Source organism: Typopeltis vanoorti, chromosome 20 (assembly GCF_054136105.1).
Source record: "Typopeltis vanoorti isolate ZY-2024b chromosome 20, IOZ_Tvanoo_1.0, whole genome shotgun sequence".
NCBI lineage: Eukaryota > Metazoa > Arthropoda > Arachnida > Uropygi > Thelyphonidae > Typopeltis > Typopeltis vanoorti.
The window spans coordinates 108817717-108845000 of record NC_143568.1 but is presented as its reverse complement, the minus strand read 5'-3'; the positions used below and the strand labels follow the sequence as shown (position 1 = coordinate 108845000).

The window sequence follows — 27284 nt, the reverse complement described above, 5'->3', positions numbered from 1 at the left end:
ATGTGCAATCTTAGTAAACAAAGATCCTTAAGAACACAGTGTAGAAGGAATATCATTAGAATGCACAGGCCAGAAAAGTTACAATAATTGTATAAAAAGCAAAATTGGAGTACAAAAAGTAATTGGCTGTGCAGGCTAAAGCAACCCAAAAGAATGTTGTCGTGGTGCTGCAAGTGAAAAAAAAAATGAATGTGCAAGAATATTACAGATATCAGAGGGTGGTGTAGGTGGAGGGGAATTTAGGTGAATGAATGTGACCAGTGGAGTGCCCCACAGCTGTATACTAGGACCACTACTCTTTAATTTGTACATTAATAATATACGAGGATGGTCTGAAAAGATCTCAGCCTAACAATGAAAAAAAAACTAATTTATAATTTCAAAAAAAATTTTTTTTTCAACATAATCTCCCTTAAGACTAATACATTTATTCCAGCGATGCTCCAGTGCCATTATCCCGTCCCTGTATTGGTTCTCAGTAAGATCTGCAAAATACGCCTCTACAGCTTCCATCACCTCTTGATTTGAAGAAAAACGCTGACCAGTGAGGAAGAATTTTAGTTTTGGGAAGAGATAGAAGTCAGAAAGAGCCAAATCTGGGGAATAGGGTGGATGTTCCAACAATTCATAGTGCAGATCCTTTAATTTTCCCACTGCCAAAATACCTTTGTGGGCAGGTGCATTGTCCTGATGAAAGATGATTTTTTTCTTCTGCAAACCGGGTCTTTTCTCACAAATTTTTTCGTCTAGTCTGATTAAAAGATCAGAATAATATTCCTTGGTTATTGTTTTACCCTTTTCAATATAATAAACAAAATGCCTTTAACGTCCCAAAACACCGATGCCATGACCTTTCCTGTTATGGAACCGACTTTGTTTTCTTCTTTTGCACTGAACAACCTGGCTTCTGTCCACTGTTTTGACTGCTGTTTGGATTCTGGGTGTAACGGTGAATCCATGTCTCATCCATAGTAATAAATCGATGCACAAAATCAGTTTTATTCTTGTTAAAACACTCCAAGCATTGTTCAGAGATTTTCATGCGAGTGCATTTTCGATCTGCTGTGAGCAAGCGCGGCACCCATCTTACGCAAAGCTTTTTCGTTTGCCATTCTTCATGCAAAATATATCCTACCCATTCTTTTGAAATGCCTATAGTCTAGACAATTTCATGCACTTTGACTCTCCAGTCATCCAATACCATATCGTGCACTTGATCAATGATTTCTGGTGTTGTTACACTTTTTTGGACGTCCTTCACATGGATCATTTTTAAGGCTGGTACGGTCACGTTTAAACTTGGCAACCCATTTCTTAATTGTCAAAAAAACAAAGGAAAAGAGTACCCATAAACTTTTTTGAACTTCGAATGTATTTTTTTTTGGCGTTAAACCTTCTTTTACAAAGAATTTTATAACCGCGTGATACTCAATTTTATCCATTTCAAGAGATACAGACAATACTTTTGCTTTAGACAGCTGTATAAACACAAACTACTTGATAGAATGACTTGCAATTTCACACGGATGCTTATGACAGATTTACCAACTTATAGAGAGAGAAAAATCGTGCACTAGTGTTGCCATCTATGGTCAAGGCTGAGAACGTTTCAGACCATCCTAGCAGAAGATGTGAAGGGGAGGATATTCGATTGTTTTCCGATGATGCAAACTATGGAAGGCAATAGTTGATAAAGGTGATGTAGATATCTTACAGGATGATTTAAATAAATTAGCAGTTGGGCTAAAGACAATGATTGTCAATTCAGTGATGTAAAATGTGTAAGGCAATGCACTTAAGGATGAAAAAGATTACATACTTTGTATCATATTGATAGTACTAGTTTACAGGAAACTGATGAGGCTGGGGATCTGAGGTTGATGGTGAGAAGAAATTTGAAATTCAGAGGACATATTGCAACAGTTGGATGCTAAAGAACACGTTGACAAGTAAAGATATTCCTCTTTATAAGGGTATGATTTGGCCACATGCTGACTACTGTGCATAGATTTGGTTACCTGCATGTCTTGGGGATCAGGAGATGGTGGAGAGGATTCAGAGACGAGTGACCAAGCTGGTGATAGGTCTGTGGAATGTTCCCTATGAGAGGGGACGTGATAGAAACTTATAAGTTATTAAAGGAGGAAATCTTGAAGATTGATGCAAAAGAAATTTTTCAATGCATGGGGAGTAGGTGGGGGGGGGGGAAATAAGAGGTTACACTTGGAAGTTGTCTAAGCACGTGGTTAGTAAAGGTGTGTGGACTAGGTTCTGTTCTTGGAGAGTGGTAAATAAGTGGAATGAATTGGACTGTCATATTTGGTTGTGAATGCCCCAACATTGAATAGGTTTAAGGAGATGTGATAGGTATTGTGTTAAAGGATAAAGAGGGTCTTCAGTGATTACTCTTTGACTCCATTCAGTACCCTTATAAATAATAATAATATGATTGAATGCAGACTGAATGAAGGTATTCTTGTGTCAGAAGCAGCTGGCTGGCTGAAGTGATTATTGTCTTTATGTAGGAAATGAACTTCATTGCATAGTGTGAGCCACAGCCCTACTTATTGGAGGCCTGAATTTTTATCTCAACATTTTGAAAAGACTGCATGATAGTATACAACAAAAACAGCCAGAAATGTGGAAGTGGAGATTGGTTGCTGCACCACAACAATGTTCCCTCCTCCTGCCCACACGGACTTGTCTCTCCAACACTTCTTGACAAAAAACAACATTGTATTGTTCCCCACCCTCCCTATTCGCTCAATCTCTCCCCATGTGATTTTTTTTATTCCCACGGATAAAGAAACCATGAAAGGGTAGTGATTCATTAAGGTGAGCAAAGTGAAAGAAAAGTCTCTGGAGGCCATAAACAGTATTCCAGTTGAACAGTTCTAGAATTGTTTCCGGCACTGGAAAAACTTTGCCGCAAATGCATTGACTCACATGGATAGCACTTGGAAAGAGACTAAAATATAGTATTATAAACTTGGTAATTATTATAACCATATGTAAAGCATACATAAACATATGGTATTATGAAATGTTTTTAAAAACATAATTCGGTTATTTGTTACCGCCTCGTGTGGGAAATGCAACACCCATCTTACGATTAGTCATATTCTGGTGGAGTGAGAGTGCTTCACATGAGAAAGAAATGACATTTTTTACTTATCTGACCAAGCCCTGCCCTATACACTCAGACAGATTACTTGACTTTTTTCAATTTTTACAAAACATTAATTTATTCAAAGACATTTGATTATGGATTTGTTTATATGTAGATACCACATTGTAGACTAACTTTTGTGCATACATTTAATTTACTCATTCATCTTCTTATAACTTTGTACATATATATTTTATATTATTCACTAATTTTTCTGCTTGTAACTGTTTATTTAGTTACCTATCAGCACCTTGTGTACTGCTGTATATAACCTGTGTCCTGGTGCAGCATGACCTTTGCTGTCTTTGCACTATAAAACCCCAAATCAATCAAACATTTGAAACCCACAGAATATCACAGCCACAAGGCTTAGGTGGTGAGTCCTTTTTGAGAAGTACATTACAGTCTTCAATACAACGGTGTTGCTGTGAACAAGGGAAACAGAAGATACAGGATTAACCTCAGAAGTGAACTCTACTTAGGCAGATATAATGAATCTGGACTTCAGATAGGTATTTTACATTGTCTGTAGAGAGATTGGGAGGTACAGAATTGATGTAGAAAGTGTTTTTCACTTGGTTACATATTAAATTAAACTTGCCAAGAAATTATACAGTCTTGCCATAAATACTGTTACAACTTCCACACACTACCATGCGCTGTCCACGGAAATGCATGAACCCAGTTCCATTAGTTACACTGCATGCATCCCACATTAGCATGTTTATCAGTAGAGAGAGAGAGAGTTGTCTAGCTGTACTAGTTAACATGCAGCCAGGAGAGAATGAGAACTGTGTAGCTGTAATAGCGCTTAACAAGGAATGCCACCTGTTATGTTTGACACGCTAAAATCGCTTGGGATTAGTAGGATGTTTGTGCATTGGGCTATTACCTGTTATAATGATACAGAAGACATATCTGACTGCCAAAGAACAGTTCAACCATTCTGCATTAGGACACAATATTTTTTGAGGTCTGTGAAGGCACGCCTCCACATAATCGTGTCAGAATGCAGAAAGTGATAAGAACATTTCTTGTTTAATCCTTTATCCAAGTGCAAACAAAGCACAAGAAGTGTCTTCACAACTAGGCTATTTGTATATAGAGGCTGATGACTTCACATCAGTTGGCCGTAGTAGCCCATAATGCAATGCACACATCCTTCCAGACATGCATGATGCTATTAATTATGGGGAAGGATCATCACCCTGACCAGTTCCAACCTTTATTGAGACAGGAGCTAGACCCAAAAGTCACACCAAGGTTGCACTAATGTAGAAGTCATATATTTCCCATATACAAGTAGTAAAAAGGCATATCCCCCTTATTATTAAAATTCTCTGGATTAGAAATAGATTGTAGGAAAATTTTTAAACTTGGTTACAAATTATATTCTTGTTTAATCCTTTATTCAAGCAAATGCAAACAAAGGTTGCATTTGCTTGAATAAAGGATTAAACAAGAATATATGCAATGCATATGAAGTATCATGTGCGAACTTTGTTTGCTTATGATTAAATAAAGGATTAAATATGAATATAATTTCTTGTTAAGTTTAAGCACAGAATTGATATCCTGATAATTACCAAGAACCACATAGAATGGAGGTCATTTCAGAAAGTTGGATAGTGATCTTTACTCAGGATCAAATTCAGAGCACCTTGGAGTAGCTGTGGTACTAAGGAAAGGTTAGGCAGAATTTCTTCTTGGGTATAAGCTCATAAATGATGGGATATTTTTATTGGACTTATGACTGATCTTACACTGTATCAGTTATGGTGGTTTGCGATTGACACATTGTATGATAAGCCTTAATGACTCTGATGAAGAGGGTGAGGATTTTTTTTTTTAAATCTACAGACTATTAAGTGTTCTCTTCATTTTGATGAGCTTAAGCATAAGTTTGATTCGAAACTGAATATTATCAAGGATAGGAATGGAGCAGCACTAACAGAAGAAGTGGGCTTCTTTAAAAAATTTGTATCATTACACCCAACTTAGTTTTCCCAGTTTCACTTTTCTTTCCTGCATAAATTCCTTTGTAGCAAATATTTTCTGTCTCATGTTGTTGGAATCCCTTCCTTTAAACAGTCAAATTGACTTATTATCAGTAAATATCTCTCCTAAGTTTTATATCATAAACTTTTTGGGAGGCTCAGTTTCTACTTGTTCTGCTTTTTTCTATCATTCTTCAACTTTCTGTACTTCTGGCTGCATAAGGTCACCATTTGAGAGCTATTCTTCCATGTCTTTATTATCAACTTTCAATTCCAGCTCTTTGGTTTGCAGCACAATCTTGTCACCAATGTCTTGTATGATGTATGAACATGTATTTTCAGCAGCTTCTTCTAATTACCCTTTTCTGTCACCTTACTCCATGCTACTGCTGCTGCACTACCTTCTTTGTACAATGCAAGATATTTTATTCCATCGAAAAGTCTCTGACGTTTTCTCAACCTGAGTATCAGTAACAGCTTGAGCAAAAGTACAGTATTTCTTAAATAAAATAGCCTTGGAGGCATCAATCCTGGTGCATTGGATACATGAGTGAGGTGATATCCACTGAATGTGTTAATGGAATGGTTGTAAGTCAAGGACTGACTGTATATACGCTATCTTAATCTCATACTGATCACAATGTGTTTTTATGAACATAGAATAGGGATGCAAAGCATACAAATAGAGTTGAAAAAACATAGATAAGTGCTAGCCATCAATTATTTCTATTAGTAGGTGTTATAATCCTTCACACACTCAGGAAACACTAATGGGATTAACTTGCATCCATAGCCTGCTCTATTAAGCAGCATGAATTAGACTGAACAAGTTATTTTTACATTTCTATTCCTTTTATTATATGGTTGATAGCAAAACAAAATAAGAGAAGAGAAAATTTTGAAGTAGTTTTTTTTTTTTTATGTTATTTAATTGAAAGAAAAAAAAACAGTATTATACACATAAATGTCAATCTGGGAAAGCAAATACCAGATTTTTTAAAAAAAAATTTTCCTTATATTATAGTTAGAAAATACTTCAGAGAATTTTTAGTTTCTTTACTTATATAGTTTTGATTTACAGAAAACATATCTTTTCACATAGCATGACTTTATAATAATGTTATCTGCAATACTTTGAGTTCCAGTTCCACTCCCCCATTCCAAGAATTGTTCTTTACAAATTCAAATCAAGTTTTGAAACTAATTATGTGTTCAGCTTAGTCCATGTAGTTTGTGTAGTCTGCATAGTAACTAATGCAATATCATTATTATTGTCACTCTTATTTCCAATGTTCATCGGCAAAAATAGCAGGAAAGTGCACTTTGTTTTGAAAAAGAAAGAGCATTGTAAATAAAATTTGGTTCTCAAATGATCATATGCAGTAAAGAAGATATTGCATATTTGAAAAGAATTACATTTACTTCTGATTTTGATATTATGTGATATAGTATGCCCACACTTGCTTGGCTTTGTGCCAAGAATAGTCTATTCATGCTGAAGGAGAGAAAGAAATGAAGGATGTACAAATTGGTTACAGACATGCAAAATCACGTGCTTTATTGGTAAAATTTTCCAACTGTTTTACAAGCAAAATAGTTACCACTTTAAAAACTACAATGATCATAAAAGAGAAGTTAATTTTCAGACATGTAATAATAAACAACTTATCCCACAATAAGGTTTGATTACCCTATTATTGGAATGGATTCTCCTTCTGTTGACATGTGTAGAAGTGTCAAAGGGTTTCGTATCTGTGGGCATACTATACTTTGTACTATTATTTTATAGAATGCTCTCAAAAGGAAATATGTTTTTAATTATCTTGTGAATAGCTTTGAAAATAAATTATAATCTCATATATCTGTAGTCTGAATAGAGGTTAATCCTCCCCCCCTCCCCCAAATAGCTGGATGTCTATAACACAGCAACCTTTTTTTTTTAATTTTTTTTTTTATTTCTATGATAACTTTTTCTTTGTGTAGCTTCCTCAATCTGAGGGTGCAGCACCATGTCCTTCCAGTCCTCTCTGTTGCATAGTTGTATCAGATAATTTATAATTTTTTGATAGTAAAACTGTGTAATTATTATAAATTAAAGAATTATGTGAATCTTAAGAGTGGTTAGGCAGAATTAATTTTGACAAAAATACTGTATCAGCCTACAAAAGAAATATTGTGTTTCTGTTTAGGGTGTCTGCTAATCCAACAGGTGAAAGCAAATGAGAAATTTGCACTACTTGGGGTTCTTTAAGTGTGACTTCTGGTACATGTACTTTCTTTCTTTCTCAAATAGTGGTTAATAATCTCAACTTTCAGCCTACTGCTGGGTAGAGAGGATTATTAGTATTTTGAAGGTGTATTAAAAATGGAAAGCAACAGTATAAGTAGTAGTAGACTTTAAGAAACCAGTAACATACATACATATAAAGTTTTTAACTATATAAAATATATTTTATATATTTGTAAAATTTAGAGTAATTTCAGATACAGCTGAACAACTAATGGAAACGAATATGGTAGCTGGATTATTCCAATTGCATAAAAATAGTCCTGTTTTAGAATTACCTGCTTCAGCAGATACATCAGTATTATTATTATATTTCTTTTCAGTAAAATGAAGTAATGGATTTCGAATACTTCTTGTGAAAATTTTCAAATAAATAGAAAATTAGATGGAGAGCAGTTATTTATAATTCACTCTAGAGGAGGATATGATTGGAATTCTTTGAATTTATCTATGGTTGTTTTGGATTTAATGTCGAAGCAATGTAGGCTATGGTGCCAGTGTATTGTTTTTGTTTTGTGTGATGATAAAAACAAGTTTTGGGGATGGAAAATTTCTACCACTTCTGTATGCTACTGGCAAACTCACATGTGAAGAATAAGGACTTTTCAAGTGAAAAGCCATTATATTCTTCACATCCTTTCTAGTCATGTCAGCAGTACTGATGGAGATATGGAGACTCCTTTACAGTAGTTAAGCATTGAATATTATTATTGAAATTATTATTATTAAAAAAATAATAATAATTCATTTTATTGCTAAAGATGAGAGAGGCTGAGGTGTCTACTACTGAAATATAACTGGATATATATTTTTGATATTAAAAAAAAAAAAAAAAAAAAAAAAAGTCTCCCAGTTGAAAGCTAGTTGTGCAATTTATCAACATTTAGTGTTCATAAAAATGGTACAATTCATATCCAAAAGTGTATGATGATCCCTTGCTTATCCATTTAATTAAGTGAATGTGGTTTTTGAGTTATTCTTTTCTAATAGCTGCTGCACATCCAGTTTCACCTATGTGTGATTATAATTTTGACATACTTCCTTAAATTTCTACCTATTGTTTCAGGTAAACCTTTTAATATAAGGGATAGATATGGCTTTGCTGAGATCATTGTTGTTTTGCTGTGTTCTTTTTGTATTGTATATTAGCAATTCTCTTTTTATTATATTTGTTTCTTTCCAAGCTGGATCTAATCTGTTGTAGTTCTGTTTTGAGATCATTTACATTGGAGTAAATTATTACCACTCTCCTTTTGAGGGTATTTATTATTCCTAGTTTTTGTGTTGGATGGCAATAGAAATCTATATGTACAAATTGACCAGTATGTGTAGGTTTGCAATATATGCTAAAGAAAGACAATCTGACAAAGGCAAGTTACTAGTATATCCAAGAACAATAAGAAATTTTGTTTTTCTATTTCTGTTGTAAATTGTATGCACTTGTGTTATATGTTTAAATCGCTATGGAAAGCGGTCAAGGTTCGGTGGTTTTGATGACCAATTATGAATATGCCATCTAAATCACACCTTAGTCTTAAATTTGTCGATTTCAAGAGCACTCGAAATCCACATGAAGTAACCAGAGCAGAACATGTGGTCAGAAATAACTATAATGTCAGGTGGAACTTTGCTCTCTAAAAGGAAAATTCTGTCATTTACAGGGCAGTATTGTCAGAGCTAAGATATCTTGATTAACTGAAATGTAGTCCTTAATTTTCATAATAAAGTGTTGACTGTTCTTAATGTAGTATAGGGTAAAGACCTACCAACTCATTTAGTGCTATTTTTAATTTCTTGGCTAGGTAATATATAGCACTATCAGTTCCTTCAACTAATGGTCTTGGTGGTATGTTATTTTTATGAATTTTGAAGAACCCATATATTATTGGTGGTCTTGAATAGTGTCATTAATTTTTTTTTACAACCTCAGAAGGCCATGACTTAACCTCTTGCATTAATTTTTTGTTTTGTGGGATTGTAGTTGACAGTGCTTGAAAGTTTTAATATAAGACACCGATAAGATTCATTTTTTTGCAGGTAATCATTTCTACTTAACAAAGCTGTTATGTTACCTTTGTCAGCTTTCATAGCTTGTAATTATTTATTCATTTATCGTATTATCATATCTTTGAACATAGATAAGATATTTCATATATAAATTGGCAAAAGTTCAAAGTACAACTTCATAATATAGACCTTTGAATAGCAATAATTCCTTTTTATGAAGCATATGGCTTGACAAGTTGACAGCATCTTACGTCACTGATTGGCTGTGATTGTGGATCCTTTGTTGTTGTTTTTGCCAAATTTGGATATGAGACATAATTTGTCCTTTTTTGTGGTGATAAGAAGACATATCATTAGTAATTATTTCTAGAATTTCTCAAATTCCTGTTGTAATTCCTTTATTTTATTCTGGGCTGGTGCAAATTTATTCTTGTTTCTTGAATTTCCTCTTGTAGTAGAGAATAAATTCAGTGAAAAAATAAATTTTGTAGTTGCACCTTGAACTTTATGGACCTATACAATAACTGTAGGTTGTCTGACAAAGCATTAACAGGATTAAGATATGAATGAATATATTAATATAAAGTGACCAGATATCTGTAGGATTTGATAAATTGATGTTAAAAATAGAAATTTTTGGATTAGCTGATGTAATTAATTATTATTATTATTTTATTACTCTAAAATAGAGCCTCCATAGTAGCTCAGTCAGTATAGATGAAGCCCTTTAGTTGGAAAGACCTGGGTTCGATTCCCGTCCATGACATGAGGAACCTTTATCTGGTCTCCTTCGACTAAAGGTGAGTAAGCCAGTCTCATACAGAGGTAGGGGTTCTTTCTCCCAGAAACTCAGGTTTTTCATCCCTCAGAACAGGCGAACCAGCCCCATGAACACACACTTCTATAGACAAAAAAAAAAAAAAAAAAAATGTCCTTCCACAATGTCTAGCTCTGTGACAAGTTGGTTGGGATCGCGCAGGAAAAAGTCACATCATGTAAAAGGCTGATCCCAAATAGATGGGTTAAGGCCAAGAGGACAAAGAAGAATTTTATTACTCTTAAATAGTTCAAGCTAAGGCAACTTCAATGACAAAGGCTATGTTCTCATAAGCTCTCAGGTCAAATTTTTGAAACTTTCAGTTTATGTATAGGCTTTGAAATAAGGTTAGATTTTTATTACCTATTTCTGTTTATTTTATTTCACCAAAAATGAAGCCATTTTGGTCTTTCTTTGGTAATTATTATTACTATTATTTTTTTATTGATTTGTTTTATTTTATTTTTTTACTACAAGATGTTTTGCTAGGATGATTAGTTAGTTTTGGACATTATATAGCTTACAGCAGTATGGTGCTAGTTGCTTTAGCATTGTGTGTGTGTGTGTGTGTGTGTGTGTGTGTGTGTGTGTGTGTGTGTGTGTGTGTGTGTGTGTGATATATACATGCGTGCGCACGCACACCCTCACAGTATGGCACAAAAAAAAAGCACTGAATGAGTGCTTTTTTTTGTGATGGAACTCTGAAGGAATGGGTATTCCATCAGCATACCCTAAATGAAGGCATCAAGTGAAGGCACTATTTGCTCTACCAACTCTGTATGAATGAACATAATGCTCAACAGTAAGTGTCTTTTCTCTGTCAACACCATTGCTACAATTGAATGTAATGGCAGAGACTCTACACATGTTCTTCTATTAATGTGCATACAATCAAATGGCATATCTCATAATGCGTTTGCTGAAGGGGGTGTTAACTTTAATTTATGTAAAGATCAAAACATAGAATTTGGATGTTACTAAAATTTTTTATCTGAAACAATAGTTGAGTCTGTTGAAGAGCTTCTAGATATGACCATGAGCCTGTAGAACTGCTTTGCCAATCTGTTGAACTCTGATGGAGCAAAGCTTTTCTCTGGAGTTATTGCCGATTTTCTGTAGACCAGCAGCAATTACTGGACAAGAATAGATATGGGCAAGTGTTAGTTCAACTCCTAGATATTTCTTGCATATTTCATACTTCCAGTACCATCTGGCTGAGTTGAGTCCATAATTCTAATGTGAATGCTGTTTGCATTGAATGCTTAACTGAAGTAAAAAAAAATCAAATTTATATATTATCAAACAATAATAGTGTAACCATGTGATGTGTTAAGTGCTCAGAATAAACTTTACAAAAAAAAAAGTATATATATAGATATAGATATAAGCAACTTATAGATCTTTTGAAATATGTTTCAGCTCATACCTCTAGATTCTGTTCTATGTGTAGACAGAGGAAAAAGTGGCAAACATCAAGATCATCTAAAGGCCTTAGCATTTTCTGTATATTCACAATGTCATAAGCTTTTGATTCACCAGTCAGTCATAAAACCACTTACAGGTTTTGGTCCAGCAGCCTGCCAAGATCTCTTTCTTAAAAATAAAAGTGTAAGTAAAAAGATTTTATTTCTGTGGTCCCCAGCAAAATATTATATTATATTGAAAATATACCCATAATAAATTTAGTTTAATCCTTTACTTTTACCTTTAATCCGAAAATATACCCAGTGAAACCATAGTAGTTATAAGTTGTAAAAATATTAATGGACTCTGTACACACAGTTTTATATATATTAAAGATAATATAGTTAATTCTATTATGATGTTTTATCAAAGTATCCTAGTATCATCTGATCTGATTATCCAAAATCAAAATGTATTTATTTTCTTATTTACATGAGATTTCTTTACCTTTGCTTATTTAAAGTACTCCATTAATATTTCATTTATTTAAACATATGTATTAAATAGTTTTAACGACTGAACACAACACAGCCTTATATCTCAGTTTATGTGTTTGAGATTTTTTTCAAATAAAAAAAAAAAAATAGAGAGTGAGAGAGATATATAAGCAAAGGTTTTTTTATGGAGCATCCTTGGATCAGAACGTGTTTTTTGACTGCAACTCCTTTTAAATTAAAAAATTAATGAAATGGTCATACACTGCTTGGAAAGAAGTCAATAGACACCCTTGTGGACAATGGGCATTGTTCCGTGTAAGAAGTCACGTGTTTGTAGCCAGTATAAATTGGAGGAATATGATGCTCCCAAGTCAGTGCAACTCTGTACAGATGAAATGACTGTGAGAAGGGAACTGATGAAGTTGAAAAGAAACATTGTGATAGGATGCCATGTTGCCAACTGCAAGTGCTCCCCACAGTGGATGATCCAACACTCACCAAATGTGACTGTATGGTACTGCAATCGATAATATGTAAAAACCACCATTTGTCAGCCAACACATGGAATGTGGAGTTTCAGGCATCAACTGAAATGTGAATCATGCACAAAAACATTCAAAACCGAGGCTCGTAATATAGGTTTCCATGATAGGACTGCAATATGCAATCCCCACATTACCTGAACCAACATGCAGCATCGTCTTCAGTAGAGTGCAGAGAGCATGTACAGTGAGATATAGAATCTTGGAAAGCTGTTATGGAATGCCAAATCAAGCTACACTCCTCTACTGAGCAGATGATTGAGGGTCGTGGATGCCTGTGAACATCTCTTACCAGAGTGCATAACCCCAACTATGAAATTTGAAGATGGCAGTGTGATGTTTTTCCTGGTTTGGCCTTGGACCTCTGTGGCACCACGAACATTGAACTTCAAGAGGTATCCGAACATTCTGGACAATACAATGCTCCCTACTTTGTGGCATTTCTACAGAACTGACCATTGTCTCTTTCAGCAAGACAATGCATGTCATAGGGTTACTACTGTAACTGCATAATTTGTGGACATGAACATCATACACTTGACTGTCCCTCCACAGGGCCCTAATCTCAACCCTATTGAACACCTGTGGGATGAACCGGAGCATCAGTTGAAATCAAGGGAGATCTGTCTCACAACAGTCCAGGACCTCATTACATGCCTACAGGAAAAATGGTCCAAAATTCCCATTGATTGCTATCGTATGCTTGTGGAAAGAAGGTCCTACATCTTACTAAGGTGGATGACATGGCTATTTCCCTCACACTATGGTGTATGTTGACTTCTTTCAAATCAGTGTACATGGATGTTATTGCTTACACTTACTGTATTTTTGGCTGTTACAATCTTTGAAACTTGAAGTCAAAATTGTAGATCGTGATGAATGAATATGATATTAATGATAAGTAAAATAGTAAGATACAACTCCATGTAATCTTAAAAATTTAAAACCTGAGATATCAAAAAGAAAGTCTAAAAGTATAAAAATAATAGAATGTGATTAAAAGATACAATAAGTAATAAGTAATACAATAAGTAATTCTGTAATGAATGATGTGATGTTAATGATAAATATCACCCATAAAACTTGTAAAGATTAAAAGTCAAAATACGTTAAAAAGTAAAAATCTAAAACTTAAAAACCATAGATGAAAAAAGACTAATGTAAATGCCTCGGAAGTAAAAATATTAAAAATATATGGTGAAAGATGAAATCCATTTACAGTGTGAAGTAAGGCCATTTCAAAAATGCCATCTTCAAAATAAAAGAATAAAATTTAGCAGTGCACATTATGTAGGCTATGATCTAAAGGCATTTTGATTGATGGAAGGTTTTCCCTTAGGGAGCTTCCAAGCCTCAGATATTACGTAAAGGCAGTGGACATTGACAATGTTGCAATGCATTTTTATTCCTGTGGCTTCTAATATTCTTAATTTAGTTTAATTCTTCTAAAAGGAATGGCTGCTTTTTCTATTTATGAATGTGATTGTGTTCTGCTATTTAGTAGTTGTAGCTTTTTTGGGTTTGTTTAGCTTGCTTTTGTGTGTGTGTTCTTTTGGAAAAATTGGGTTCGGTATGCAATAATGCTCATACAAGCAGGAATGAAGTGATCTGATCGTAAACACGTTATAGGTGGAATTATCATTTGGTTAAACCAACAATGTAATAAAAACATGCTGAACTGGTCTGAGGAAACAAAAACTTGTCTTGAATCTAGGCACCGTCTGGTTCCTAGAATATATGGAGTCCCTAAGCTACACACATACACACGACTTACCAATTAGACCTATTGTTGATACAAGATGCTCTCTCCAACTCCTTTGCTATCAAAATATATATCAAACCTACTAAACCCATACATGGGTGTAAAGGAGTTGTTAGAAGAGACAAAACTGAAGAGCGATAAGGTGAAGATTGTAAGTCTCCTACCATGCTATGATAAAGGCAAACTGAGGAAGAGGGGCATTGCTAGCTAATGAGTTTATATGTAGGTTGTGCAGAAAGAATTATGCCGGATTGTAGATCTGTGGTCTGTGTTTGACAGAAAGAAGGATTTGTACAATGCTGATGGACTGCATGTAACTGGTTTTGGCATTAGGTATCTAGATAGAATTTTGTTCAATGAGCATACTGAAGTGCAAATCTAGGGAAACTTAAGCAATTAGGCCAGAAACAAATGAATTTGGGTGAAGGTACCCATGAAGCAAGTAAGTGTGAGAATGACCAAGTGAGGAATCTAGCCTCTCAAGCAAAAATATTAAATAGGGTAGACAGTTCAGGAAGTAAAGGTGGGGGGGGGGGGGAAACTAAAGGGATGCTGCAGTTTCTGTATGCAAATGCCAGAAATATCGGGAATGAGTGAGAGGAGTTTTCAGCATTGATTAGTGCAACCTCACCAAAAGTTAAAGGCATTAGTGAGACTTGGCTGATGATGTAGTTACATGGATAGGATGAGGGAGGGGTACTGCTGATGATAGTGGATGAATTGTAGTCAAAAAGAATAGGATATAGGCAGGAGAGTGGCTGTTCATTTGAAGCAGTCTGGTGTGAGATTAAGGCCAGTAAGACAAAATATACAGTTGGTTGTTGCTATAGGCCAGAGAGTTCCACAGATGATCTGGAAGACATGCATCAGCAAATTAGTACAATGAGTGCAGGTCGAGTGATTATTATGGGGAATTTCAACTATGGAGATATAGACTGGAAGGAAGGAAATGAAATTTATACACCTACTAAGTGATAATTGCTTGAGGCAGCATGTGATGAAGCAGACTAGGTGTGTGAGAGTATTGTTCCTGGTCATAGGATCAGAAGAGCTATCCATGACCAGGGTGACCACATTGCCTCGAAATGAAGAAAATAACCATGTTGTCTTGACTTGGGAGATTATACAACATGAGAAATATTCTGTCGAGAAGGGTATATGTAGAACTGTAAGTGATTATGACAAGCTTAGGAAGAAGCTTAAATCTGTGCCATGGCATAAAACACTGCAAGGGAAGGATGTTAGTAGTGCATTGGAGATAGTTAAGGGTCATCTAGAGAAAGCAGTATTAAATTGTATACCTAAGGTAAGGAGGGTTAACCAAATAGGAGTTAGATGGATGAATAATATCATTAGCACGAGCTGCGGAAGAGAAAAGAGAAAGGTCAGCAAACTCACAAACATTACAGGGCAAGAAAGTTGACCAGGAAGGCAAAATCAGATTGTGAGAAGAATCTAGCTGAGCAGACCAAAGGAAATCCCAATGAGTTCTTTGGTTATGTGGCATGGAAGATTAATCTTAATGAGTGATGATGGTCATGAGGTTACAGAAGTAGATAAAATAGTCGAATTACTGGGTGACCACTTTGCAAGGATATATCATCCTAGTGAGGTTACTCCTTTAACATATGTGACAGACACTAATTCAGGAACAGAGGTAGATGAATTGGAGCTTCTTAGGATATTGCAGAATCTCAATGTAAATACAGCTGTGGGATTAGATGGAATATCTGCTTGGGTTTTGCTAGAATATGAGAGGGAACTGGCAATGCCTCTTGCTTGGTCTTTAATTTAAGTCTCAGCTCTGATAGAGTTACAAGGGCCATTTGAGCAGCTATGGAACTGAGCTCTCCCATTTTAATTGGATAACTGTCCTGGACATCCTCCAGCAGATGAATTGATTAGTAAGGATGGAAATTTTACGGTTATGTTTTGGCCTCCAAACTGTACTCCATTGTTGCAACCAATGGATCAGAACATAATACAATCCATTAAATTAAAATAGCGTAAAGACCTGCTTTTAAATGAAATTTCCCAAAATTGTGATGTTACCACATCGATAAAAAATATAAATTCTTGTGTTGTTTGTTAGTCTTTGTCGCCCATTTATTTTCTCTGCACTCTAATGTGCATTGTTTCAACAGTAGTTGAGCATTGTACAAAGACTGAAAAGAAACTTTTCAAATCTCACTAGCTGTAGATATTTATGAATGTCTTTGTGAATGAATTTCTTTGCCCAACATAAGATCACCTCTCTGCTTATTAGAGACCTGAAATGGTTTAAAAAAACATTCCGTGTTTAGTCTAGACCAGAGTTTCTGGATCATTTAACCTTTATTACATCCAGTGCAGATATACTTTAGGTTTTACAATCTTTTGTGAGCAGGAATTCATTCTATTGAATAGCTCTTTTCAGCATGAAATTATGATGTGAACCATGTTGAAAATGGTTTATGCCTTTTATTTGTGTATTTCTTGTTTAGTTAAAGAATGCTTTGATGTTTTTGTACCATCTTTGACTAGAACAGGAAACCTTTTTTTTTTTTTTTTTTTCCCTTGATCTCTTTACACTGAGTCTTTTGGATTGACCTTTGGTCAATCCAAAATTTGCCAATGCAAAGAATAGAATTTATTGCATTTCTCTTGAACGAGAAATGAGTTGTATATAGTTGTCTTTTAGTTTTTATGTTATATTTTAGTCTTGTTTTGATGGAATAATAAGTTTAATTTTTACGTTTTTATTTTGGTTTTCATCTTCTCTGAATCGTGTATCTATAGTCATAAAAATTACCCAGTTCATTGTCTTTTTATTGAACATAATTAGTAATATTAATAATGTTAATTAAATATTATTTTCGACTCATGAACGTGACATTTCTTTTTATAGTTTTGTCTTATAATAAAACCTTTGTGATTTGTTAATTTTCTCTCCTTACTTTCTCTTAATAGGAATGTGATTCTCAGCCTTTCCCTCTCTTCAGTCAGCCATTTATTCTGGCACCAATGAAAGATAAACAGACTGAATTGGGTGAAATGTTTGGGGATAGAAGGGAGAAGTCTAGTGTTTTGTTTTGTGCATATTGCTTAACTAATGATCAGCGTTGGCTCTTGGCAAGCTGTACCAATGATAAGGGAGAATTTCTGGAAACCAACTGTATCAACATTGAAATACCAAATAGGTATGTTATAGTAATTTGGATTTTAAAAAAATCTACATTCATAATGATGTCAATCTGCTTTTTAAAAAAAATTATTTAAAACAAAGAATTAATCATTTCTTATCAAGATCTCTTGCACAGTTACAGGCTACTGCTGGCATCACTAGAAGGCACCTTTCCCAGAACTTTATAGACTTTTTTGTCTTACCTGTGTTCACTTTTTATTACCCCCACCCCAATGTTGAAATAATATAATCATCATCATCAAATTCCTGTTATATACCCCTCAAGAAGTGTGCAGGATACTTTGGTAGTATTATTATGATTAAGTTTGCATTACGACTGGCTCCCTATTGACAGATTTTTTCCAAATGATTCTGGGTTAAATGTCCAACATTGTGAAATCTTTCAGCCTTCAAAACCACTAATAACTGCATCACTCCAACATGATCTTTTTTCCTGTCTGATGCTATTTAATGACCATACCATTTAGAAAGTAACAGTGTCCAGTTCCTTTCTAATATCTTCAATTTTGATGTGAATCTGCCACTGATACCATCTGTGGGCTTTAATTTTTGATCAGCTGTAGTCTTTAATTAAAATTAGTTTGAACACTGATTTGTATGAGGGCCAGTACAAAATTAATGTCTCCTGTTTTTTCTCTTAAATATGATTTATTTAACGATGGCATGAGTCAATCCTTATAATCTTTATTCATGCAAAATGGCATCCTTCAGAGGGATAAGTAGGTAATAGTTAAAGAGTGTCACCTGTCTATACTGATTAGATGTTTGAGATCTGAGACTGCTGTTGGTTGTGCTGCTATTTTCCCCAATCATATTGTCTCCAGTCAAATTTCACTTGAAAGCAGTTACTGAGGTGCATGCCATCATGGTGATGGACTTGCTATTTTTATCCTCTCGCTTATCTCTTTTCTTTCTGCAATTCTTTCATGTTCTCCCTCATAGCATACTTATATCCTTTCAAATCATTTGTACCTACCAAAACAATCAAATCTTTTCACTTTGCCTTTTTACATCCTAATAGCCTTCCTAACATTCTTAATATTCACACCTGGGAAGCATAATTTCTTCATACTCTCATTTCTTTTATCATGTAACTGCTGTAAACAATTCTCTCCTTACTTTCCCTTTCTTGTCAAACATTATTTTCTCTTTTCTTTTACCTTTTCTCTCTCTCTTCTCAGCTATATACCATTTGCCAGACATTCCTGCAATCCCTCAAACATCAAGCATATATGCACTTTGTCCCATGATGGACTCTGTGTATGCACACTATCCTATTATATCCATGATGCCATTCTTATGCCCATCACTTTTACTCTCTCACTCACATTTTTGTGCTTATTCACTGCAATGTCTACCACTTCACTCTTACTCTATCTACCTGGTCCATACTTCTGGCACTCGCTCTTAGAGTGCACTGAGAGCGAGTGCTAGAGCAGTGTGTGCACTCGCTTACACACACTGCTCTGGCTTTCAAACCAAAGTCCACTTTCAGTGAAGAATATATTTCAAAGACATTACTCCCACAAAGATGTCTCTCAGTTGCAACTCTTTAAACAAGGACAACTTGAGCACTATTGTGCTAGTTTGCATTGGTGCCATGTATAATGCTGTAGAATGTTATTAATAATTAATTTACTTGTTTATTATACATTAATTTTTTCTTTAGCTGCTTAATTTAATAATTCTGTTCAATATTGGGTAGTTCATTAGAATTGATGTCCCTGCCTTAATTTTTCTTTCTTTCCAATCACTTGTCAGCACTCTTGTAATATAGGTATCATATGAGTTATCATCTGTAGAATTGGTAAAAAAAATAAAATAAACAGTATATTATGTATTTTGTCATTGTCACTCTTTGCTTTAATGACTTATCCTGAGTTACATTTTTTTTCTTTTTTTTCCCACAAGAACTCGAAGGAAAAAGGCATCATCAAGAAAATTGGGTTTACACAAACTCCTTGATTTCATCTTGGAAGTACTTTCAAAATCAGTTTATCCATGGAGACTAGTAATTGGACGTCTGGGAAGAGTTGGTCATGGAGAATTGAGAGACTGGGCATCATTATTAAGTCGAACATCTCTACTTCGATATAGCCGTCAATTGAGGGAACTTTGCCAACAATGTGTCGTATTTGGTCCTCTTGAGGCACCTTCTATTTTATCAGCCTGCCTTGTTTCACTGGAGCCCGATTTGACTCTTCGAATATTTTCCGACCATTATACACCAGATGATAGGTTTAGTAGCAGCTGCAATTCCTGTGATCTTAGCACCCCTGAAGATGCAAGTTGTACTCACATTTTGGTATTTCCTACTTCTGCCACAACACAGGTACAAAATAAAAACTTAAATTTTCATATTTTTAAAATAATCATTAGATACTTACAATAATTTTTATATACAAACTGATTATAAAATCTCTTTCCTGTTTTGAAAAAAATTGAATATTTGAAGAATTGAAAGTCTGACTGTAATCATCTCATATTAGTAGATGTGTGTGTATGTTCACATGAGCATGCTGATATAGTGTTAAATTATTATAGATGTATCACACAAATGAGTGTATATCAAAATAATTACTGTTGATAGCCAGCCTTCTTGATAAGTGGATATCCACTCTCCAACCAACAAGGCCATGAATTCAAATCTCACCATAGCTATAGATGTTTATGAATGTCTTTAGGTTGTAGACGAATTTCATTGCCTATCATAAGACCACCTCTCTGCTTATCAGAAACCTAGAACAGTTTAAAAAAAACATTCCGTGTTTAGTCTAGAGCAGAGTTTCTGGATCATCTAACTTTTAATACATCCAGTGCAGATATACTTTAGTGAGCAGGAATTGTTTTATAAAACAATTCCCATTGAGTGCTTTTCTGGACCATCTTCACAAATGCAGAAAGTTAACATCAATCGGTCAAAATGATTTCTGAATCTGTCATGAGCAGAAGTAGATTTCAGTGCACATAAAATGCAAGTAAATATATATCTTTGGATTTCTCTAAATAAATAAACAGTATTTGACCACATTAATTTATTTTTCAATTACAGTGATATATCGCTAATCCGAACATCTTTAGTCTGAACCCTCCAGTAATCCGAACTGTGGTTTGAAAGGAAAAAAAAGTTTTATTTATTACGTATTATTATTTTATGTACTATTATTTTTATTTAATAATTATTATTTATTTTATTATTATTACAGTACAGTATTTTTTTCATACTGTCGATTGTACTGTTATGCTGTAGACCTATTTTGATTTATTGTGTGTTCACGTTTGCTTTTTTATACTGTACACTACGTATCGTATTGTCAGCATGTATCACCGCTGTCCTTAATGAACTGATTAGTCACCAGTATTGCACAATGTTTGTTTATCTTTACATTCCTTCAACAACAACAATGACTTAACCTAAAGCCTGGTTGTATATAACGCTCAGTTTTTCTTTGGTTATTGCAATGAAACGTTGTCTGAGTTGTTGTTTATTGTTTTGTGTTTTCGTAAGTTTTCAGTGAATGATTATCGATTGTTTTAGTAAGTGATTTTATTTTTCAGATAAATTTTAAAAGTGACAGTTTTATTGTTTATTAACTTTATTTTTTATTTTACTGTTTTTAACACTAAAATTTATTTCGTTAAAATGGCTACCGGGTCGAAGCCTAATAAAAGAAAACACGTAACATTATCATTGACGGATAAGTATAAAATAATTCAGTGTCTGGAAAAGGGTGAAGCAGCCGTACAACTTGCTACTAAATACAATGTCAGCAAATCTACAATCATTGACATAACAAAATAAAGATAGGATTTTAACTTATGTTTCAACTACAGAAGAAGGACCAAGCAAGAGACAAACTCTGAAAACAGGTGATTTTTCTTTACTTGATTCTGCTGCTTACACGTGGTTTCTTCAAGAAAGAAGTCGTCATACTCCCATCTCCAGAGACATTTTAAAGCAGAAAGCCAAGCATTTCCATTCACAAATTTACCCTGATCAGAAATTCAAAGCAAGTAATGTTGGCTAGAAAAATTTAAGACACGCCACGGTATTCGGTATCTATCAATATCAGGGGGAAAACTGTCTAGTGACTTTTCCACCGTAGAACTATTCCAAAAAGCTTTTTTAGAAAAAATTCTTGAATTAAATTTAACCGATGATCAAATTTATAATGCGGACGAAAGCGGTCTTTGTTGGAGGTCGTTACCAGAGAAAACTCTAGTTCACAGAAATTAAGCCTCAGCACCCGGTCGAAAAATGTCCAAAGAGCATGTCACGATAATGCCTTGTGCAAACGCTTCAGGAAAACCTAAATTAAAGTTACTTATGATTGGAAAATCAAGAAACCCAAGACCATTTAAGAATTGCTGCCTTCCGGTTTTGTACCGAAGTCAACGTAAAGGATGGATGAATATCGAACTTTTTTCAAACTGGTTTCACAACGATTTCATACCGTCTATTAAAACTTATTTAAAATTGCAGAATTTGGAACAGAAAGCATTTTAATTGGATAACTGTCCTGGACATCCTCCAGCAGATGAATTGATTAGTAAGGATGGAAATTTTACGGTTATGTTTTGGCCTCCAAACTGTACTCCATTGTTGCAACCAATGGATCAGAACATAATACAATCCATTAAATTAAAATAGCGTAAAGACCTGCTTTTAAATGAAATTTCCCAAAATTGTGATGTTACCACATCGATAAAAAATATAAATTTGAAGGATGTAGCATTCTCAGTTGCTGCTGTTTGGGAAGCCGTCGAACCTGAAGCAATTCGAGCATCATGGAAAAAACTGTGGTCTTATAGAATTTAACTACGGTGATACACAAAATGAGGAAATTTAAAACATGCATAATTTAGTTAAAAATATAAATCCAGATGTTCATATTTCACCAACAGATGTTGCAGAATGGATTACAGGTAGAACCAAAAGTGAATTCGAAATCAAATCAGATGAATTATAAATATGACATTACAGAATGAATTAGAAGATGATGATGACGATGACGAACTCGAAGTAAAAAATTAAAACATGAAGAGGCAGGTTGACAGTTTTAATGCGTGTATAGAATGGGCTGGCTAAGTAGAATGATACACCATTCCACAAAATTTTATTGCTAATGCAGCTCCGAGAAGAAGCATTCAAAAAAAGTTTAGCTTCCAAGAAGCAAAAGAAAATCAGTGACTTTTTTCCAAAGAAATAATAAAAAAAAAATTTGTGTTATTTTGTGAAACTTTTTTTTGTGTTCTGTACAAGAAAGTGATATTTTTTATGCAAATTAAATTATATACTGAACTATGCAATTTTATTAAATCAGAATCCTCAACAATACAGTACATACAAACTAAATTTTTACGTTACAGTACAGTAGCTTTTTTTCTATTAGTTACTTCATTTATTTACAGAATTAAATTGACGTATCATTAGAATCTGATTATTTTTGTCTTAAACGCTAGTTATTGATGTCTCTTGGGGGTAAATTCTCTAATCCGAACGAGCATGGTTTTTATTAGTTTGGATTAGTGAGATACCACTGTATACGGTTATTTGGCTAACCCCATAATCTTCTTCTTCAGGAATGTATACAAATATGGATAACATAATTACAGAGATCATTTAGTCATTGTTGGTAGTGGATATGTAAAATTTATATATGTGTATTTTTTTATTATTAAACTATTAAAATCTTATTGGCTGTGCCATTAGTTAAATTATAAGTTATTGATTGAATTGCACCATTTGCAAACTCTTTGTTTTGTTCTCTAAGATAGCGAAGCTTAAATTTTGTTCCCCCCCTTTTCCTGCCCTTGCCCTTTGTACCTACTGCATGTAAAGCAGACTGCGATTCTAGCTGGCTATACAATTGTGGTATATTCAATTTCTCACACTCTTCTGCCTGACAAATTTATTTGATTTATGATTGCGCCAGCTAGGAAGATTATTAGAGACTAAGATATTAAAGAAATGAAACAAAGGCAAGATCTTAGCCAAAACCTTCTTAACCATACAGCAAGTCGTGGCAATATCTAATCAACACACATACAGGTGCTATAATTTTTTTTTAAGATAGTGCATTGGCAATGATCAGATCAAATTGTTGTTCAAACAAAGCATTTTATTCTAATTTAAAAAAAAAAAAAAAAAAAAATTGAGGTTACAAACTAGACAAATAATGGGGAATAACTATTTCTCTGAACAGAGCAAACTCCAGCAATATCATTACACAATTAAAACAAGCACATTCACGTAACCCTAACACATTATTTAGTACACAATGCATTCCAAAGAAATAGTGGGGAACAACTGCTTCTCCCAGCATAGCTAACTTCAGAATTATACCTTACACAAATACAACATAAGCATTTACGCTACTCTAACGCTCTACTCAGAATTTCACAAATATTTTAACATAGACACTTTCCTGTCATAATTAAATACAATTCTTAGATATCTACAATCCAGGAAGCATCAATATGATGTGCTTACTCACAGCTCTTTCCCTATATGAATAGTCCTTTTCCATGAATAAGTTTCTATTGGGACATCTCGAATCGTTACTTTGCCTCTGGATACTTTCCTAACTTGGATGTTTCTGTACTCTGGATATTGTAGTGGTTGCTTTTGGCCTGAGTAGTAAATGACTTCCTTTCTTCCTCAGCTGGTGGCTGCCTGTTGACTACACTAGTAGCATATAGAGAACCTCTGATTTTGCTTTCAATGTTCATCCATAGGATACTATGGCAGACTTGCCTCGGAGACTACCCAGAAGACTTCGGGGAGACTTACTGTCGACAAAACTCCAATGATAGACATCAAGGTCACAAGGTACAAATTACCAAACTACGATCTAGCCACGTGTAGCGAATCATTGCCTCTTTTCTTCCCGTACTGCCGAATAGGAACTCAAAGCAGCCTAGATTCTCCTTTTCTCCCCCTTTCAGCCCCTTAAATATCCTTTTCGTTCTTTGTTCTCATTCCAGAGTGTCCATGATTACCCTTCGGCGTGCCTGTCAGAAAATTTCCATTTTTGACATCCAGTTATTAAATCCCAATAATTAGTCTTGTCACTTTTTATGAATGTATTCACTCACAGATTCTCCTTTTCATTCCTATGTCCTTAAAAAAAAAATCTCTGTTTACTTCTTTTTTACTTTCAAGTAACTAATAGTGATCTTAGAAATTAAGAATAAATAGAAATAATGGAGATAGCAGCAATTGACTACTTGAAAGTAAAAATAGGTTAACAGGAGCGCAATTTTTTTAAGGACTCAGTCTAAAATACATAAGAATGGACAGGAGTAATCTATGAGCAAGTACATTAATATAAAAAAAAAGTTTAAAAAATTTAATTGCACCTTTGTCATAATAAGAGATTATAAAAAAACACGCTTAACATAGTAAAAATTTTGAAAATAATACATCATCATTGCAGAACAAACAAGCAACTTAAATGAAAAAGAATACAAGACAAACACAACTGTTGGTAAACCAGAAAACAGAAATGACATGAGTGAAAAAAGTAATATCAGGCAAATGATTAATCATTTTTGATATTTGCTAAGGATGAGAATCTCTCAGACTTTTAGGATTGTGAGTTATTCTTTTAGGATGAGTCATTCTGATTTAAATTAAAATGGTGTAATTAAGCCTCTGACTTTTCATTCAACAAATATTCATATTTAAAACTGCTTCTGTGAATTATGCAAGTATCATTCCAGTGGATACCGTGTTCACTCTGAGCATGATTGTACGAGAATTGATATATGAGGTATGAATGTAATACTGATTCGTAATTCTTTTTTCCACTTAACAGTAGGTCTGTCTAAAATATGCTAAATTACAGCCAAAAGAATCAAATAAACAAAAGTTAGAGATACAGGTGAAAGTTGATATTTTGTAGTTGTCAAAGAATTCTGAATCTTGTAAAAAAATATATAGGTATCAGATGAAATGTATGGGATGAGTACACTGCATTCTGTTGTGGTATCCTTGGGTGTGGGTTTGTAAGAATCAAAATTCCTGTTCAATATGTAGTGGGTATCGCTATTTAGTTCCATTGATTGAGAGAAAATCTTACTGTAAAGATAAAGATGAGGAACAGATGTTATGTACTTTGTTAATTGAAATTTTAACAACTGTTATTCTGTGGGAGTAATGATTATTATTATTATTATTATACAGGTATTTCTATAGTGTCAAAAGAATCATTACTGAAGACTCGTACTAACCATTATTCACACAATACATATCTCTCCTGAAACTTATTCACTGTTGGGAACCTCTAAGCAATCCATTCTACTCATTTCACTTGCCTAGTTCGCATGCCCTTACATAACTTTCAGGGATGACCCCCTTGTTTTCACCCTACTACTCATATATTGAAAAATTTTTTGTGTCAATCTTATAAAGTAACTTATAAGTTTCTGTCATGTCCCTTCTTCTACCCCTGTTAACCAACAGGAGAGAAGAGATTTACCCACACACTCTCAGTTTATACTCATAGAGAATATTCCACAGACCTGTCACCAACTTGGTTACTTATCTATGAATCTTTTCTACCACCACATGATCTACAAGAAACTCAGGTGACCAAATCTGTGCACAGTAGTCAAGATGTTGCCAAATCATAGCCTAATAAAGTGAGATAATAATCTGTACTTGTTAGTGTCTCTGAGCTATTTTGCCAACCCTTATAATATGTCCTCTGAACTTCAAATCTCTATCCACCATCACTCCCAGATCCCTAGTCTCATTGATATAATACAAAGTACCGTATTTTTCGATAGATAACGTGCACCTAATGTATACCACGCACCGCCAACATTTTCATATCTTCTGCCAACTCTTTTTGATATATAGATAATGCGTGTGCGCCAACTAGCGGTAGAGTTAGGAAGTACATATATTCAGAGGATGGAGGAATTCTTTAAAAGCACATGCGTTGCTAGTAGCAGTGGTTGATTTTTTTTAATTCAGAATTTTACAATTTTCACATTATTCTGAGGTTATGAAATTTTGGTTGGAGAATGAAAGAGAAAAATAGCATTTTTCAACCCAAAAGCTTTGTTAGTATTGGATTCGTGTAGGGCACACATAACAGCAGAAGTTAAAACAATTGTAAGTATTCCAAATTGGCTGTCATTCCAGGTAGTTTAACAAAAAAACTCCAACCCCTTGATCTTGCAGTAAGTAAACCATTCAAAGACAATCTGCGGGCTAAGTGGGAAGACTGGATGATGGGCGTCCATGAATATAACAAAACAGGGCAGATGAAAACGTCATATAAAGATATAGTTACGTGGATTGTAGAAAATTGGGCTGCTGTAAGTGAAAACTGTGTTAGAAATGGTTTCATTAAAGCGCAGGTGTCCGGTGACAATGATTATGCACATGACAATGTATCTTCCGAAATGGAAGCTGAAGAAATACTAAACAAAATTTTTAACACAATTGATTCTTTTAATATTGAGTGATGAAGAATTTTTTGGATTTGAATAGTGTAATGTTCAATAAATATTAAGTAATACTTCTACTTAGTTTTGTTATTACATTTGATTTACCCTCATACCTTTCAAATGTATACCGCGCATGTTCATTTTTAACGAATTTAG

General features: G+C 34.2%; 2 protein-coding genes across 2 annotated transcripts in view; one reads left to right on the top strand and one right to left on the bottom strand.

Moving 5' to 3' along the window:
* Aldh7A1 (aldehyde dehydrogenase 7 family member A1) overlaps positions 1-27284 on the bottom strand; it is a 453020-nt gene that overhangs the window by 68955 nt on the left and 356781 nt on the right. The gene's annotated exons all lie outside the window — the stretch shown is intronic.
* Positions 1-27284, top strand: part of LOC150095782 (mediator of RNA polymerase II transcription subunit 13-like) — a 115469-nt gene that overhangs the window by 29274 nt on the left and 58911 nt on the right. Inside the window, exons 4-6 of the mRNA XM_090410097.1 lie at positions 11697-11885; positions 17432-17661; positions 19578-19998. Of these exons, the coding sequence (XP_090266223.1) occupies positions 11697-11885; positions 17432-17661; positions 19578-19998 (840 nt within the window). The remainder of the gene's footprint in view (positions 1-11696; positions 11886-17431; positions 17662-19577; positions 19999-27284) is intronic.